The 17481-nt window shown below is 52.7% G+C and overlaps 1 protein-coding gene across 2 annotated transcripts in view; it reads left to right on the plus strand.

Moving 5' to 3' along the window:
• The first annotated feature begins 12071 nt into the window (after window positions 1-12071).
• The window catches only part of LOC142259769 (tubulin alpha-3 chain-like), a 62834-nt gene continuing 57424 nt past the window's right edge, over window positions 12072-17481 (plus strand). The window contains exon 1 of one of the 2 annotated variants that reach the window (XM_075331880.1): window positions 12072-12188. In XM_075331880.1, coding sequence (XP_075187995.1) covers window positions 12120-12188 — 69 coding nt within the window. In that variant the 5' untranslated portion in view covers window positions 12072-12119. Of the gene's footprint in view, window positions 12260-17481 lie in introns of both variants that reach the window. The other variant, XM_075331881.1, reaches the window with a different exon arrangement.

Consider the following 17481-nt stretch of genomic DNA (forward strand, 5'->3'; position numbering starts at 1 on the left):
TGACACCTGCCATAGACCTCTGTGGTGACACCTGCCATAGACCTCTGTGGTGACACCTGCAATAGACCTCTGTGGTGACACCTGCCATAGACCTCTGTGGTGACACCTGCCATAGACCTCTATGGTGACACCTGTCATAGACCTCTATGGTGACACCTGTCATAGACCTCTATGGTGACACCTGCCATAAACCTCTGTTATGACACCTGCCATAGACCTCTATGGTGACACCTGCCATAGACCTCTGTGATGACACCTGCCATAGACCTCTGTGGTGACACCTGCATAGACCTCTGTGATGACACCTGCCATAGACCTCTGTGATGACACCTGCCATAGACCTCTGTGGTGACACCTGCCATAGACCTCTATGGTGACACCTGCCATAGACCTCTGTGCTGACAACTGCCATAGACCTCTGTGGTGACAACTGCCATAGACCTCTGTGGTGACACCTGCCATAGACCTCTGTGGTGACACCTGCCATACACCTGCCATAGACCTCTATGGTGACACCTGCCATAGACCTCTGTGATGACACCTGCCATAGACCTCTATGGTGACACCTGCCATAGACCTCTATGGTGACACCTGCCATAGACCTCTGTGATGACTGTGGTGACACCTGCCATAGACCTCTGTGGTGACACCTGCAATAGAAATCTGTGATGACACCTGTCATAGACCTGTGGTGACACCTGCCATAGACCTCTGTGGTGACACCTGCCATAGACCTCTGTGGTGACACCGGCCATAGACCTCTGTGGTGACACCTGCCATAGACCTCTGTGGTGACACCTGCCATAGACCTCTATGGTGACACCTGTCATAGACCTCTATGGTGACACCTGTCATAGACCTGTGGTGACACCTGCCATAGACCTCTGTGGTGACACCTGCCATAGACCTCTGTGGTGACACCGGCCATAGACCTCTGTGGTGACACCGGCCATAGACCTCTGTGGTGACACCTGTCATAGACCTCTGTGGTGACACCTGTCATAGACCTCTGTGGTGACACCTGCCATAGACCTCTGTGGTGACACCTGCCATAGACCTCTATGGTGACACCTGTCATAGACCCCTATGGTGACACCTGTCATAGACCTGTGGTGACACCTGCCATAAACCTGTTATGACAACTGCCATAGACCTCTATGGTGACACCTGCCATAGACCTCTGTGATGACACCTGCCATAGACCTCTGTGGTGACACCTGCCATAGACCTCTGTGGTGACACCTGCCATAGACCTCTGTGGTGACACCTTCCATAGACCTGTGATGACACCTGCCATAGACCTCTATGGTGACACCTGCCATAGACCTCTGTGATGACACTGGCCATAGACCTCTATGGTGACACCGGCCATAGACCTCTGTGGTGACACCTGCCATAGACCTCTGTGGTGACACCTGTAATAGACCTCTGTGGTGACACCTGCCATAGACCTCTGTGGTGACAACTGCCATAGACCTCTGTGGTGACACCTGCCATAGACCTCTGTGGTGACACCTGCCATAGACCTCTGTGGTGACACCTGCAATAGACCTCTGTGGTGACACCTGCCATAGACCTCTGTGGTGACACCTGCATAGACCTCTGTGGTGACACCTGCCATAGACCTCTGTGGTGACACCTGTAATAGACCTCTGTGGTGACACCTGCCATAGACCTCTGTGGTGACAACTGCCATAGACCTCTGTGGTGACACCTGCCATAGACCTCTGTGGTGACACCTGCCATAGACCTCTGTGGTGACACCTGCAATAGACCTCTGTGGTGACACCTGCCATAGACCTCTGTGGTGACACCTGCCATAGACCTCTATGGTGACACCTGTCATAGACCTCTATGGTGACACCTGTCATAGACCTCTATGGTGACACCTGCCATAAACCTCTGTTATGACACCTGCCATAGACCTCTATGGTGACACCTGCCATAGACCTCTGTGATGACACCTGCCATAGACCTCTGTGGTGACACCTGCATAGACCTCTGTGATGACACCTGCCATAGACCTCTGTGATGACACCTGCCATAGACCTCTGTGGTGACACCTGCCATAGACCTCTATGGTGACACCTGCCATAGACCTCTGTGCTGACAACTGCCATAGACCTCTGTGGTGACAACTGCCATAGACCTCTGTGGTGACACCTGCCATAGACCTCTGTGGTGACACCTGCCATACACCTGCCATAGACCTCTATGGTGACACCTGCCATAGACCTCTGTGATGACACCTGCCATAGACCTCTATGGTGACACCTGCCATAGACCTCTATGGTGACACCTGCCATAGACCTCTGTGATGACTGTGGTGACACCTGCCATAGACCTCTGTGGTGACACCTGCAATAGAAATCTGTGATGACACCTGTCATAGACCTGTGGTGACACCTGCCATAGACCTCTGTGGTGACACCTGCCATAGACCTCTGTGGTGACACCGGCCATAGACCTCTGTGGTGACACCTGCCATAGACCTCTGTGGTGACACCTGCCATAGACCTCTATGGTGACACCTGTCATAGACCTCTATGGTGACACCTGTCATAGACCTGTGGTGACACCTGCCATAGACCTCTGTGGTGACACCTGCCATAGACCTCTGTGGTGACACCGGCCATAGACCTCTGTGGTGACACCGGCCATAGACCTCTGTGGTGACACCTGTCATAGACCTCTGTGGTGACACCTGTCATAGACCTCTGTGGTGACACCTGCCATAGACCTCTGTGGTGACACCTGCCATAGACCTCTATGGTGACACCTGTCATAGACCCCTATGGTGACACCTGTCATAGACCTGTGGTGACACCTGCCATAAACCTGTTATGACAACTGCCATAGACCTCTATGGTGACACCTGCCATAGACCTCTGTGATGACACCTGCCATAGACCTCTGTGGTGACACCTGCCATAGACCTCTGTGGTGACACCTGCCATAGACCTCTGTGGTGACACCTTCCATAGACCTGTGATGACACCTGCCATAGACCTCTATGGTGACACCTGCCATAGACCTCTGTGATGACACTGGCCATAGACCTCTATGGTGACACCTGCCATAGACCTCTGTGGTGACACCTGCCATAGACCTCTGTGATGACACCTGCCATAGACCCCTATGGTGATACTGGCCATAGACCTCTATGGTGACACCTGCCATAGACCTCTATGGTGACACCTGCCATAGACCTCTATGGTGACACCTGCCATAGACCTCTATGGTGACACCTGCCATAGACCTCTGTGATGACACCTGCCACAGACCTCTGTGGTGACACCTGCCATAGACCTCTGTGGTGACACCTGCCATAGACCTCTGTGGTGACACCTGCCATAGACCTCTGTGGTGACACCTGCCATAGACCTCTGTGATGACACCTGCCATAGACCTCTATGGTGACACCTGCCATAGACCTCTATGGTGACACCTATCATAGACCTCTGTGATGACACCTATCATAGACCTCTATTGTGACACCTGCCATAGACCTCTATGATGACACCTGCCATAGACTTCTGTGGTGACACCTGCCATAGACCTCTGTGATGACACCTGCCATAGACCCCTATGGTGATACTGGCCATAGACCTCTATGGTGACACCTGCCATAGACCTCTATGGTGACACCTGCCATAGACCTCTATGGTGACACCTGCCATAGACCTCTGTGATAACACCTGCCATAGACCTCTGTGGTGACACCTGCCATAGACCTCTGTGGTGACACCTGCCATAGACCTCTGTGGTGGCACCTACCATAGACCTCTGTGGTGACACCTGCCATAGACCTCTGTGATGACACCTGCCATAAACCTCTATGCTGACACCTGCCATAGACCTCTATGGTGACACCTACCATAGACCTCTGTGATGACACCTATCATAGACCTCTATTGTGACACCTGTTATAGACCTCTATGATGACACCTGCCATAGACGTCTATGGTGACACCTGTCATAGACCTCTATGGTGACACCTGCCATAGACCTCTGTGATGACACCTGCCATAGACCTCTGTGATGACACCTGCCATAGACCTCTATGGTGACACCTGCCATAGACCTCTATGGTGACACCTGCCATAGTCCTCTATGGTGACACCTGCCATAGACCTCTATGGTGACACCTGTCATAGACCTGTGGTGACACCTGCCATAGACCTCTGTGGTGACACCTGCCATAGACCTCTGTGGTGACACCGGCCATAGACCTCTGTGGTGACACCTGCCATAGACCTCTGTGGTGACACCTGCCATAGACCTCTATGGTGACACCTGTCATAGACCTCTATGGTGACACCTGTCATAGACCTGTGGTGACACCTGCCATAGACCTCTGTGGTGACACCTGCCATAGACCTCTGTGGTGACACCGGCCATAGACCTCTGTGGTGACACCGGCCATAGACCTCTGTGGTGACACCTGTCATAGACCTCTGTGGTGACACCTGTCATAGACCTCTGTGGTGACACCTGCCATAGACCTCTGTGGTGACACCTGCCATAGACCTCTATGGTGACACCTGTCATAGACCCCTATGGTGACACCTGTCATAGACCTGTGGTGACACCTGCCATAAACCTGTTATGACACCTGCCATAGACCTCTATGGTGACACCTGCCATAGACCTCTGTGATGACACCTGCCATAGACCTCTGTGGTGACACCTGCCATAGACCTCTGTGGTGACACCTGCCATAGACCTCTGTGGTGACACCTGTCATAGACCTCTATGGTGACACCTTCCATAGACCTGTGATGACACCTGCCATAGACCTCTATGGTGACACCTGCCATAGACCTCTGTGATGACACTGGCCATAGACCTCTATGGTGACACCTGCCATAGACCTCTGTGGTGACACCTGCCATAGACCTCTGTGATGACACCTGCCATAGACCCCTATGGTGATACTGGCCATAGACCTCTATGGTGACACCTGCCATAGACCTCTATGGTGACACCTGCCATAGACCTCTATGGTGACACCTGCCATAGACCTCTGTGATGACACCTGCCATAGACCTCTGTGGTGACACCTGCCATAGACCTCTGTGGTGACACCTGCCATAGACCTCTGTGGTGACACCTGCCATAGACCTCTGTGGTGACACCTGCCATAGACCTCTGTGATGACACCTGCCATAGACCTCTATGGTGACACCTGCCATAGACCTCTATGGTGACACCTATCATAGACCTCTGTGATGACACCTATCATAGACCTCTATTGTGACACCTGCCATAGACCTCTATGATGACACCTGCCATAGACTTCTGTGGTGACACCTGCCATAGACCTCTGTGATGACACCTGCCATAGACCCCTATGGTGATACTGGCCATAGACCTCTATGGTGACACCTGCCATAGACCTCTATGGTGACACCTGCCATAGACCTCTATGGTGACACCTGCCATAGACCTCTGTGATGACACCTGCCATAGACCTCTGTGGTGACACCTGCCATAGACCTCTGTGGTGACACCTGCCATAGACCTCTGTGGTGACACCTACCATAGACCTCTGTGGTGACACCTGCCATAGACCTCTGTGATGACACCTGCCATAAACCTCTATGCTGACACCTGCCATAGACCTCTATGGTGACACCTACCATAGACCTCTGTGATGACACCTATCATAGACCTCTATTGTGACACCTGTCATAGACCTCTATGATGACACCTGCCATAGACGTCTATGGTGACACCTGTCATAGACCTCTATGGTGACACCTGCCATAGACCTCTGTGATGACACCTGCCATAGACCTCTGTGATGACACCTGCCATAGACCTCTATGGTGACACCTGCCATAGACCTCTATGGTGACACCTGCCATAGTCCTCTATGGTGACACCTGCCATAGACCTCTATGGTGACACCTGCCATAGACCTCTGTGGTGACACCTGCCATAGACCTCTGTGATGACACTGGCCATAGACCTCTGTGATGACACCTGCCATAGACCTCTATGGTGACACCTGCCATAGACCTCTATGGTGACACCTGCCATAGTCCTCTATGGTGACACCTGCCATAGACCTCTATGGTGACACCTGCCATAGACCTCTGTGATGACACCTGCCATAGACCTCTGTGGTGACACCTGCCATAGACCTCTGTGGTGACACCTGCCATAGACCTCTGTGGTGACACCTGCCATAGACCTCTGTGATGACACCTGCCATAGACCTGTATGGTGACACCTGCCATAGACCTCTGTGGTGACACCAGCCATAGACCTCTATGATGACACCTGCCATAGACCTCTGTGGTGACACCTGCCATAGACCTCTATGGTGACACCTGTCATAGACCTCTGTGGTGACACCTGCCATAGACCTCTGTGGTGACACCGGCCATAGACCTCTGTGCTGACAACTGCCATAGACCTCTGTGGTGACACCTTCCATAGACCTGTGATGACACCTGCCATAGACCTCTGTGGTGACACCTGTCATAGACCTCTGTGGTGACACCTGCCATAGACCTCTGTGGTGACACCTGCCATAGACCTCTATGGTGACACCTGTCATAGACCTCTATGGTGACACCTGTCATAGACCTGTGGTGACACCTGCCATAGACCTCTGTGGTGACACCTGCCATAGACCTCTGTGGTGACACCGGCCATAGACCTCTGTGGTGACACCTGCCATAGACCTCTGTGGTGACACCTGCCATAGACCTCTATGGTGACACCTGTCATAGACCTCTATGGTGACACCTGTCATAGACCTGTGGTGACACCTGCCATAGACCTCTGTGGTGACACCTGCCATAGACCTCTGTGGTGACACCGGCCATAGACCTCTGTGGTGACACCGGCCATAGACCTCTGTGGTGACACCTGTCATAGACCTCTGTGGTGACACCTGTCATAGACCTCTGTGGTGACACCTGCCATAGACCTCTGTGGTGACACCTGCCATAGACCTCTATGGTGACACCTGTCATAGACCCCTATGGTGACACCTGTCATAGACCTGTGGTGACACCTGCCATAAACCTGTTATGACACCTGCCATAGACCTCTATGGTGACACCTGCCATAGACCTCTGTGATGACACCTGCCATAGACCTCTGTGGTGACACCTGCCATAGACCTCTGTGGTGACACCTGCCATAGACCTCTGTGGTGACACCTGTCATAGACCTCTATGGTGACACCTTCCATAGACCTGTGATGACACCTGCCATAGACCTCTATGGTGACACCTGCCATAGACCTCTGTGATGACACTGGCCATAGACCTCTATGGTGACACCTGCCATAGACCTCTGTGGTGACACCTGCCATAGACCTCTGTGATGACACCTGCCATAGACCCCTATGGTGATACTGGCCATAGACCTCTATGGTGACACCTGCCATAGACCTCTATGGTGACACCTGCCATAGACCTCTATGGTGACACCTGCCATAGACCTCTATGGTGACACCTGCCATAGACCTCTGTGATGACACCTGCCACAGACCTCTGTGGTGACACCTGCCATAGACCTCTGTGGTGACACCTGCCATAGACCTCTGTGGTGACACCTGCCATAGACCTCTGTGGTGACACCTGCCATAGACCTCTGTGATGACACCTGCCATAGACCTCTATGGTGACACCTGCCATAGACCTCTATGGTGACACCTATCATAGACCTCTGTGATGACACCTATCATAGACCTCTATTGTGACACCTGCCATAGACCTCTATGATGACACCTGCCATAGACTTCTGTGGTGACACCTGCCATAGACCTCTGTGATGACACCTGCCATAGACCCCTATGGTGATACTGGCCATAGACCTCTATGGTGACACCTGCCATAGACCTCTATGGTGACACCTGCCATAGACCTCTGTGATAACACCTGCCATAGACCTCTGTGGTGACACCTGCCATAGACCTCTGTGGTGACACCTGCCATAGACCTCTGTGGTGACACCTACCATAGACCTCTGTGGTGACACCTGCCATAGACCTCTGTGATGACACCTGCCATAAACCTCTATGCTGACACCTGCCATAGACCTCTATGGTGACACCTACCATAGACCTCTGTGATGACACCTATCATAGACCTCTATTGTGACACCTGTCATAGACCTCTATGATGACACCTGCCATAGACGTCTATGGTGACACCTGTCATAGACCTCTATGGTGACACCTGCCATAGACCTCTGTGATGACACCTGCCATAGACCTCTGTGATGACACCTGCCATAGACCTCTATGGTGACACCTGCCATAGACCTCTATGGTGACACCTGCCATAGTCCTCTATGGTGACACCTGCCATAGACCTCTATGGTGACACCTGTCATAGACCTGTGGTGACACCTGCCATAGACCTCTGTGGTGACACCTGCCATAGACCTCTGTGGTGACACCGGCCATAGACCTCTGTGGTGACACCTGCCATAGACCTCTGTGGTGACACCTGCCATAGACCTCTATGGTGACACCTGTCATAGACCTCTATGGTGACACCTGTCATAGACCTGTGGTGACACCTGCCATAGACCTCTGTGGTGACACCTGCCATAGACCTCTGTGGTGACACCGGCCATAGACCTCTGTGGTGACACCGGCCATAGACCTCTGTGGTGACACCTGTCATAGACCTCTGTGGTGACACCTGTCATAGACCTCTGTGGTGACACCTGCCATAGACCTCTGTGGTGACACCTGCCATAGACCTCTATGGTGACACCTGTCATAGACCCCTATGGTGACACCTGTCATAGACCTGTGGTGACACCTGCCATAAACCTGTTATGACACCTGCCATAGACCTCTATGGTGACACCTGCCATAGACCTCTGTGATGACACCTGCCATAGACCTCTGTGGTGACACCTGCCATAGACCTCTGTGGTGACACCTGCCATAGACCTCTGTGGTGACACCTGTCATAGACCTCTATGGTGACACCTTCCATAGACCTGTGATGACACCTGCCATAGACCTCTATGGTGACACCTGCCATAGACCTCTGTGATGACACTGGCCATAGACCTCTATGGTGACACCTGCCATAGACCTCTGTGGTGACACCTGCCATAGACCTCTGTGATGACACCTGCCATAGACCCCTATGGTGATACTGGCCATAGACCTCTATGGTGACACCTGCCATAGACCTCTATGGTGACACCTGCCATAGACCTCTATGGTGACACCTGCCATAGACCTCTGTGATGACACCTGCCATAGACCTCTGTGGTGACACCTGCCATAGACCTCTGTGGTGACACCTGCCATAGACCTCTGTGGTGACACCTGCCATAGACCTCTGTGGTGACACCTGCCATAGACCTCTGTGGTGACACCTGCCATAGACCTCTGTGATGACACCTGCCATAGACCTCTATGGTGACACCTGCCATAGACCTCTATGGTGACACCTATCATAGACCTCTGTGATGACACCTATCATAGACCTCTATTGTGACACCTGCCATAGACCTCTATGATGACACCTGCCATAGACTTCTGTGGTGACACCTGCCATAGACCTCTGTGATGACACCTGCCATAGACCCCTATGGTGATACTGGCCATAGACCTCTATGGTGACACCTGCCATAGACCTCTATGGTGACACCTGCCATAGACCTCTATGGTGACACCTGCCATAGACCTCTGTGATGACACCTGCCATAGACCTCTGTGGTGACACCTGCCATAGACCTCTGTGGTGACACCTGCCATAAACCTCTGTGGTGACACCTACCATAGACCTCTGTGGTGACACCTGCCATAGACCTCTGTGATGACACCTGCCATAAACCTCTATGCTGACACCTGCCATAGACCTCTATGGTGACACCTACCATAGACCTTTGTGATGACACCTATCATAGACCTCTATTGTGACACCTGTCATAGACCTCTATGATGACACCTGCCATAGACGTCTATGGTGACACCTGTCATAGACCTCTATGGTGACACCTGCCATAGACCTCTGTGATGACACCTGCCATAGACCTCTGTGATGACACCTGCCATAGACCTCTATGGTGACACCTGCCATAGACCTCTATGGTGACACCTGCCATAGTCCTCTATGGTGACACCTGCCATAGACCTCTATGGTGACACCTGCCATAGACCTCTGTGGTGACACCTGCCATAGACCTCTGTGATGACACTGGCCATAGACCTCTGTGATGACACCTGCCATAGACCTCTATGGTGACACCTGCCATAGACCTCTATGGTGACACCTGCCATAGTCCTCTATGGTGACACCTGCCATAGACCTCTATGGTGACACCTGCCATAGACCTCTGTGATGACACCTGCCATAGACCTCTGTGGTGACACCTGCCATAGACCTCTGTGGTGACACCTGCCATAGACCTCTGTGGTGACACCTGCCATAGACCTCTGTGATGACACCTGCCATAGACCTGTATGGTGACACCTGCCATAGACCTCTGTGGTGACACCAGCCATAGACCTCTATGGTGACACCTGCCATAGACCTCTGTGGTGACACCTGCCATAGACCTCTATGGTGACACCTGTCATAGACCTCTGTGGTGACACCTGCCATAGACCTCTGTGGTGACACCGGCCATAGACCTCTGTGCTGACAACTGCCATAGACCTCTGTGGTGACACCTTCCATAGACCTGTGATGACACCTGCCATAGACCTCTGTGGTGACACCTGTCATAGACCTCTGTGGTGACACCTGCCATAGACCTCTGTGGTGACACCTGCCATAGACCTCTATGGTGACACCTGTCATAGACCTCTATGGTGACACCTGTCATAGACCTGTGGTGACACCTGCCATAAACCTCTGTTATGACACCTGCCATAGACCTCTATGGTGACACCTGCCATAGACCTATGTGATGACACCTGCCATAGACCTCTATGGTGACACCTGCCATAGACCTCTGTGGTGACACCTGCCATAGACCTCTATGGTGACACCTGCCATAGACCTGTTATGACACCTGCCATAAACCTCTGTTATGACACATGCCATAGACCTCTATGGTGACACCTTCCATAGACCTCTGTGATGACACTGGCCATAGACCTCTATGGTGACACCAGCCATAGACCTCTGTGGTGACACCTGCCATAGACCTCTGTGGTGACACCTGTCATAGACCTCTATGGTGACACCTTCCATAGACCTGTGATGACACCTGCCATAGACCTCTGTGGTGACACCTGCCATAGACCTCTATGGTGACACCTGCCATAGACCTCTGTGATGAGACTCCAGTTAAGGTACACATTACACAGCCGGCTCTTCATGTCTTCTGCGCCAATCACAGGTCTGATTATAACAGACAGATAGCCAATCACAGACGGGAATTGTGGGAGGTGGTCTTGTCTCCTTTCAACGGTCACTGATGCGGCCTCGCCCCCAGCAATCATAGTGCGTCATGGCCCCCACTAATGGCCCTCACCACGAGACCTTATCCCCTGCTTCTATTAGCTGAGCCGGGGCTCCGCAGTGAGCTGCGGGTGGACGCCATGTCTTACCATAGTTATCTCCGCAGAGGTATGTCCAATGGGGTATGTTTGTTCCGCCGCTTCACGTCTCTTCTCCTCACCTCACACCGCGCAGCTCCAGTAACCAACTGTCGCGTCTCCCGCCCGCTGCCCCTGCTTATAAGACTCATGCGGTGCGCTCGAGCGTGTCTGCCTCTACTGATTGGATGAAATTGCAATGAGGGCGGGAAATTATAACCAGTCAATCTCCAGTTATCCATACAGGTAGCGCGTGCAGGCTGTGATTGGTTGCTAGGCAGCTGGGGACAGCAGTGATTGGTTGGCTGCTTATGGACTCACTGCGCGGGAAGATTGTTTCTAACGGTCGCTTGAGGTAACCCTCAACTGAGGTAACCCTCAAGCGACCGTTAGAAACAATCTTCCCGCGCAGTGAGTCCATAAGCAGCCAACCAATCACTGCTGTCCCCAGCTGCCTAGCAACCAATCACAGCCTGCACGCGCTACCTGTATGGATAACTGGAGATTGACTGGTTATAATTTCCCGCCCTCATTGCAATTTCATCCAATCAGTAGAGGCAGACACGCTCGAGCGCACCGCATGAGTCTTATAAGCAGGGGCAGCGGGCGGGAGACGCGACAGTTGGTTACTGGAGCTGCGCGGTGTGAGGTGAGGAGAAGAGACGTGAAGCGGAGGAACAAACATACCCCATTGGACATACCTCTGCGGAGATAACTATGGTAAGACATGGCGTCCACCCGCAGCTCACTGCGGAGCCCCGGCTCAGCTAATAGAAGCAGGGGATAAGGTCTCGTGGTGAGGGCCATTAGTGGGGGCCATGACGCACTATGATTGCTGGGGGCGAGGCTGCATCAGTGACAAGACAAGAGGAGACAAGCCCACCTCCCACAATTCCCGTCTGTGATTGGCTATCTGTCTGTTATAATCAGACCTATGATTGGCGCAGAAGACATGAAGAGCCGGCTGTGTAATGTGTACCTTAACTGGAGTCTCATCACAGAGGTCTATGGCCAGTATCACCATAGAGGTCTATGGCAGGTGTCACCATAGAGGTCTATGGCAGGTGTCATCACAGGTCTATGGAAGGTGTCACCATAGAGGTCTATGGCCAGTATCACCACAGAGGGCTATGACAGGTGTCACCACAGAGGTCTATGGCAGGTGTCACCATAGAGGTCTATGGCAGGTGTCATCACAGGTCTATGGAAGGTGTCACCATAGAGGTCTATGGCCAGTGTCATCACAGAGGTCTATGGCAGGTGTCATCACAGGTCTATGGAAGGTGTCACCACAGAGGTCTATGGCAGGTGTCACCACAGAGGTCTATGGCTGGTGTCACCATAGAGGTCTATGGCCAGTGTCATCACAGAGGTCTATGGCAGGTGTCACCACATGTCTATGGAAGGTGTCACCATAGAGGTCTATGGCATGTGTCATAACAGAGGTTTATGGCAGGTGTCATCACAGGTCTATGACAGGTGTCACCATAGAGGTCTATGGCAGGTGTCACCACAGAGGTCTATGGCAGGTGTCACCATAGAGGTCTATGGCAGGTGTCATCACATAGGTCTATGGCAGGTGTCACCATAGAGGTCTATGGCAGGTGTCATAACAGAGGTTTATGGCAGGTGTCACCACAGGTCTATGACAGGTGTCACCATAGAGGTCTATGACAGGTGTCACCATAGAGGTCTATGGCAGGTGTCACCACAGATGTCTATGGCAGGTGTCACCACAGAGGTCTATGACAGGTGTCACCACAGAGGTCTATGGCAGGTGTCATCACAGGTCTATGGAAGGTGTCACCACAGAGGTCTATGGCAGTTGTCAGCACAGAGGTCTATGGCCGGTGTCACCACAGAGGTCTATGGCAGGAGTCACCACAGAGGTCTATGACAGGTGTCACCATAGAGGTCTATGGCAGGTGTCACCACAGAGGTCTATGGCAGGTGTCACCATAGAGGTCTATGGCTGGTGTCACCACAGAGGTCTATGGTAGGTGTCACCATACAGGTCTATGGCAGGTGTCATCACAGAGGTCTATGGCAGGTGTCACCACAGAGGTCTATGGCAGGTGTCACCACAGAGGTCTATGGCAGGTGTCACCACAGAGGTCTATGGCAGGTGTCATCACAGAGGTCTATGGCAGGTGTCACCATAGAGGTCTATGGCAGGTGTCACCACAGAGGTCTATGGTAGGTGTCACTATAGAGGTCTATGGCTAGTATCACCACAGAGGTCTATGGCAGGTGTCACCACAGAGGTCTATGGCAGGTGTCACCACAGAGGTCTATGGCAGGTGTTACTATAGAGGTCTATGGCAGGTGTCACCACAGAGGTCTATGGCAGGTGTCATCACAGAGGTCTATGGCAGGTGTCACCACAGAGGTCTATGGCTAGTATCACCACAGAGGTCTATGGCAGGTGTCACCACAGAGGTCTATGGCAGGTGTCATCACAGAGGTCTATGGCAGGTGTCACCGTAGAGGTCTATGGCAGGTGTCATAACAGAGGTTTATGGCAGGTGTCACCACAGGTCTATGACAGGTGTCACCATAGAGGTCTATGACAGGTGTCACCATAGAGGTCTTTGGCAGGTGTCATCACAGAGGTCTATGGCAGGTGTCACCACAGAGGTCTATGACAGGTGTCACCACAGAGGTCTATGACAGGTGTCACCACAGAGGTCTATGACAGGTGTCACCACAGAGGTCTATGGCAGGTGTCACCACAGAGGTCTATGGCAGTTGTCAGCACAGAGGTCTATGACAGGTGTCACCACAGAGGTCTATGACAGGTGTCACCACAGAGGTCTCTGACAGGTGTCACCACAGAGGTCTATGGCAGGTGTCACCACAGAGGTCTATGGCAGGTGTCACCACAGAGGTCTATGGCAGGTGTCACCACAGAGGTCTATGGCAGGTGTCACCACAGAGGTCTATGGCAGGTGTCATCACAGAAGTCTATGGCAGGTGTCACCACAGAGGTCTATGGCAGGTGTCACCACAGAGGTCTATGGCAGGTGTCACCACAGAGGTCTATGGCAGGTGTCACCACAGAGGTCTATGGCAGGTGTCACCACAGAGGTCTATGGCAGGTGTCACCACAGAGGTCTATGGCAGGTGTCATCACAGAGGTCTATGCAGGTGTCACCACAGAGGTCTATGGCAGGTGTCATCACAGAGGTCTATGCAGGTGTCACCATAGAGGTCTATGGCCGGTGTCATTTTCATTTGATAAAGGTGTATGAGCACTTTTTTTTGGGCGTGAGCTGTAGACTTTATCACTACCTTTCGGGATCCATATGACTTTCAGATCTTGTTTTATTCAATTTATATAGATATAGATAGATATGGGTTTTTTTTCATTTTGGTATGTAGTTATTCTTAGATTTTATTAGTTCTAAAATTTATACCAAATATGTTATTTTCTAAAAAAAAAACCAAACCAAATAACATGGGAAACAGTGATTGAGAAGGAGTTGTCTGAGTGGTGAACAACCCCTTTAAGAGGCTAAATTGCCTTTCTTTGGTCTCTGCTCCATTGCGTGGACATCTGCCATCAATGTACAGCAAATATTGCAAATTCAGACCTGGGCAGAGTGGGTCCGGTAGTTTCCTCTTGGTGCTGCCCGAACCCAAGACCATTAGGCACTGGCCACATTTGCATGCTGCTGGCCCTGTGCACACGGCGTTCAGCAGCCTTAGGCTATGTGCGCACTAGACCGTTTTTCCCGCGGATTTGCCCCGGAAATTTCTTGAGAAATGTCTGCAATCTTTGTGCAGACATTTCCCATGAAATTCAATGAGAAAAAAAAATAGTTGTGCGCACTGTGCGGATTTTTCTCAAGAAAATTTCTTGAGAAAATTTTCTCGAGAAACTTTTTTGAGAAAATGTGCATGTCCATTAATTTCCGCAGGTACCTGCGGTATTCCGGGGGTATTCCGCAGGTAGCAATGATGTGCGGTATACCCCCGGAATAGCCGCGATTTACCTGCGGTAATGCCCATCGCTGCCTGCGGTTTTGCAGGAAGCGATGTCATTATGCCAGGAAGAGGAGCAGAGTAAACACACGTCACACTCCCTGGACGCCGCACAGAAGCGCTTCCATGCGACCTCCAGGTGCCCGTGCAGTGTGTGTCCTGCTCCGGCCTCGCGGCTGCCTGCACTGCAGTGTCAGTGTCTGCCCGCAGTGTCAGCAGCCTGTCACACGGCAGCGCAGGCAGACACTGACATCCTGCAGTGCTGGGAGCCGCGGGGATGACGATCGCTGCTGTCAGGAGGTGAGATCATTACCTGCTGTGACGATCTCCTGCCTCCTGACGTCACCGCGGTCACTGCTGTCTATGCCCGTCTCGCGAGCGGCCCGAGACTGTCACTAGTGGTGACGTCACGGGCTCTCGCGATAAGTCAGTGACAGCGCTGACGTCAGCAGTACAGGAGATGATCACAGAAGGTAATGATCTCATCTATGCTCCTGATGGCAGCGCTCGTCATCCCCTGCAGTGACCTGAGCTGACCTATTGATGTTAGCTCAGGTCACTGCATTGCTCTCCCAGCCAATGGGGAACATTCTGTTTTTCATTGACTGGGACAGCGACTATGGTATGGATCGCCGTGCCCCCCCCCTTATTGGATTACGCCGGACGTGGAATTGATTGTGCTCTTTTCAATAAATTGGTTAAAGAGGGAATGTTTTGGGGAGTGTTTTCTTCGGCGCTCCATTGGGAGACCCAGACGATTGGGTGTATAGCTACTGCCTCCGGAGGCCACACAAAGCAATTACACTAAAAAGTGTAAGGCCCCTCCCCTTCTGGCTATACACCCCCAGTGGGATCACTGGCTCACCAGTTTTCAAGCTTTGTGCGAAGGAGGTCAGACATCCATGCATAAGCTCCACTGTTTAGTCAGCAGTAGCTGCTGACTATGTCGGATGGAAGAAAAGAGGGCCCATACTAGGGCCCCCAGCATGCTCCCTTCTCACCCCACTTGCGGTTTGTAAGGTTGAGGTACCTATTGCTGGTACGGAGGCTGGAGCCCACATGCTGTTTTCCTTCCCCATCCCCCTGAGGGGCTCTGAGGAAGTGGGATCTTTCCGGCCACCAAGCCCTGAGGCCGGGCTCCATCCACAGACCCATAGAACCTGCTGGATGTGGAGCGGGAGTGCCGTTCAGGGACAAGGCCCTGCAACTTTCAGGTACTCTGTGTCCCCGTATGGCAGGCCACGCACACTCCAGGCTTGCTGGGTGTGCTAGTGCGCCGGGGACTGTAGCGCTGTGCGCTGGGCTTATAGTCCCTGCAGATTACTGGGGGACTTTACGTGTGGGGACCGCCGCGCCGACCGCCCCTGGAGCGGCGGCGCAGCTGCGACTTGTAGTGCGCCGGGGACGCGCCGACCGCGCTTCTACGGCGGCGGCGCCTCTAACTTTAGTCCCCGGCTTTTGCGGCCTAGCGCCGCTTCGTTCCCGCCCCCACCCTGTCACTCAGGGAAAGGGAGAGACGCTGTTCTATAGCAGCGCCGAGGGCTGGAGCCTTATTTGCATTCTCCAGCCCCCTTCACTAGACACAGTGGGCGCCGGGTTCCCGCTCTTGTCTCGGGCACGCCCTCGGCCCGCCCCTCTCCTCTGGACGCCGGCAGCCATTCCGGCACGCAGAGCGGGAAAACGGAGACAAGCGCTGAGCTACCAGCACAGGATTCCGGCGCCACACACCCGCTTTTGTGCGGGCGGTAAGCGGCAACTAAAGTGCTGACCCACTAATGCCGAAGTGTCCTGTTGTACTTTTGTACGGTCGCTATTCAGGATGCAGACCTAGAGACAGCAGCAAAAGATCAGGGGTGCTAAAGCACAGACTCTATATGCTGCTTGTCTTGCATGTGCTGCAGTGTCATGTGTCCTTTATGCTTGTATGCTTTACATTGCACTGTAAGGGCTATTCTTGG

The sequence above is a fragment of the Anomaloglossus baeobatrachus genome (assembly GCF_048569485.1).
Source record: "Anomaloglossus baeobatrachus isolate aAnoBae1 chromosome 9 unlocalized genomic scaffold, aAnoBae1.hap1 SUPER_9_unloc_3, whole genome shotgun sequence".
In the NCBI taxonomy this organism is placed as follows: domain Eukaryota; kingdom Metazoa; phylum Chordata; class Amphibia; order Anura; family Aromobatidae; genus Anomaloglossus; species Anomaloglossus baeobatrachus.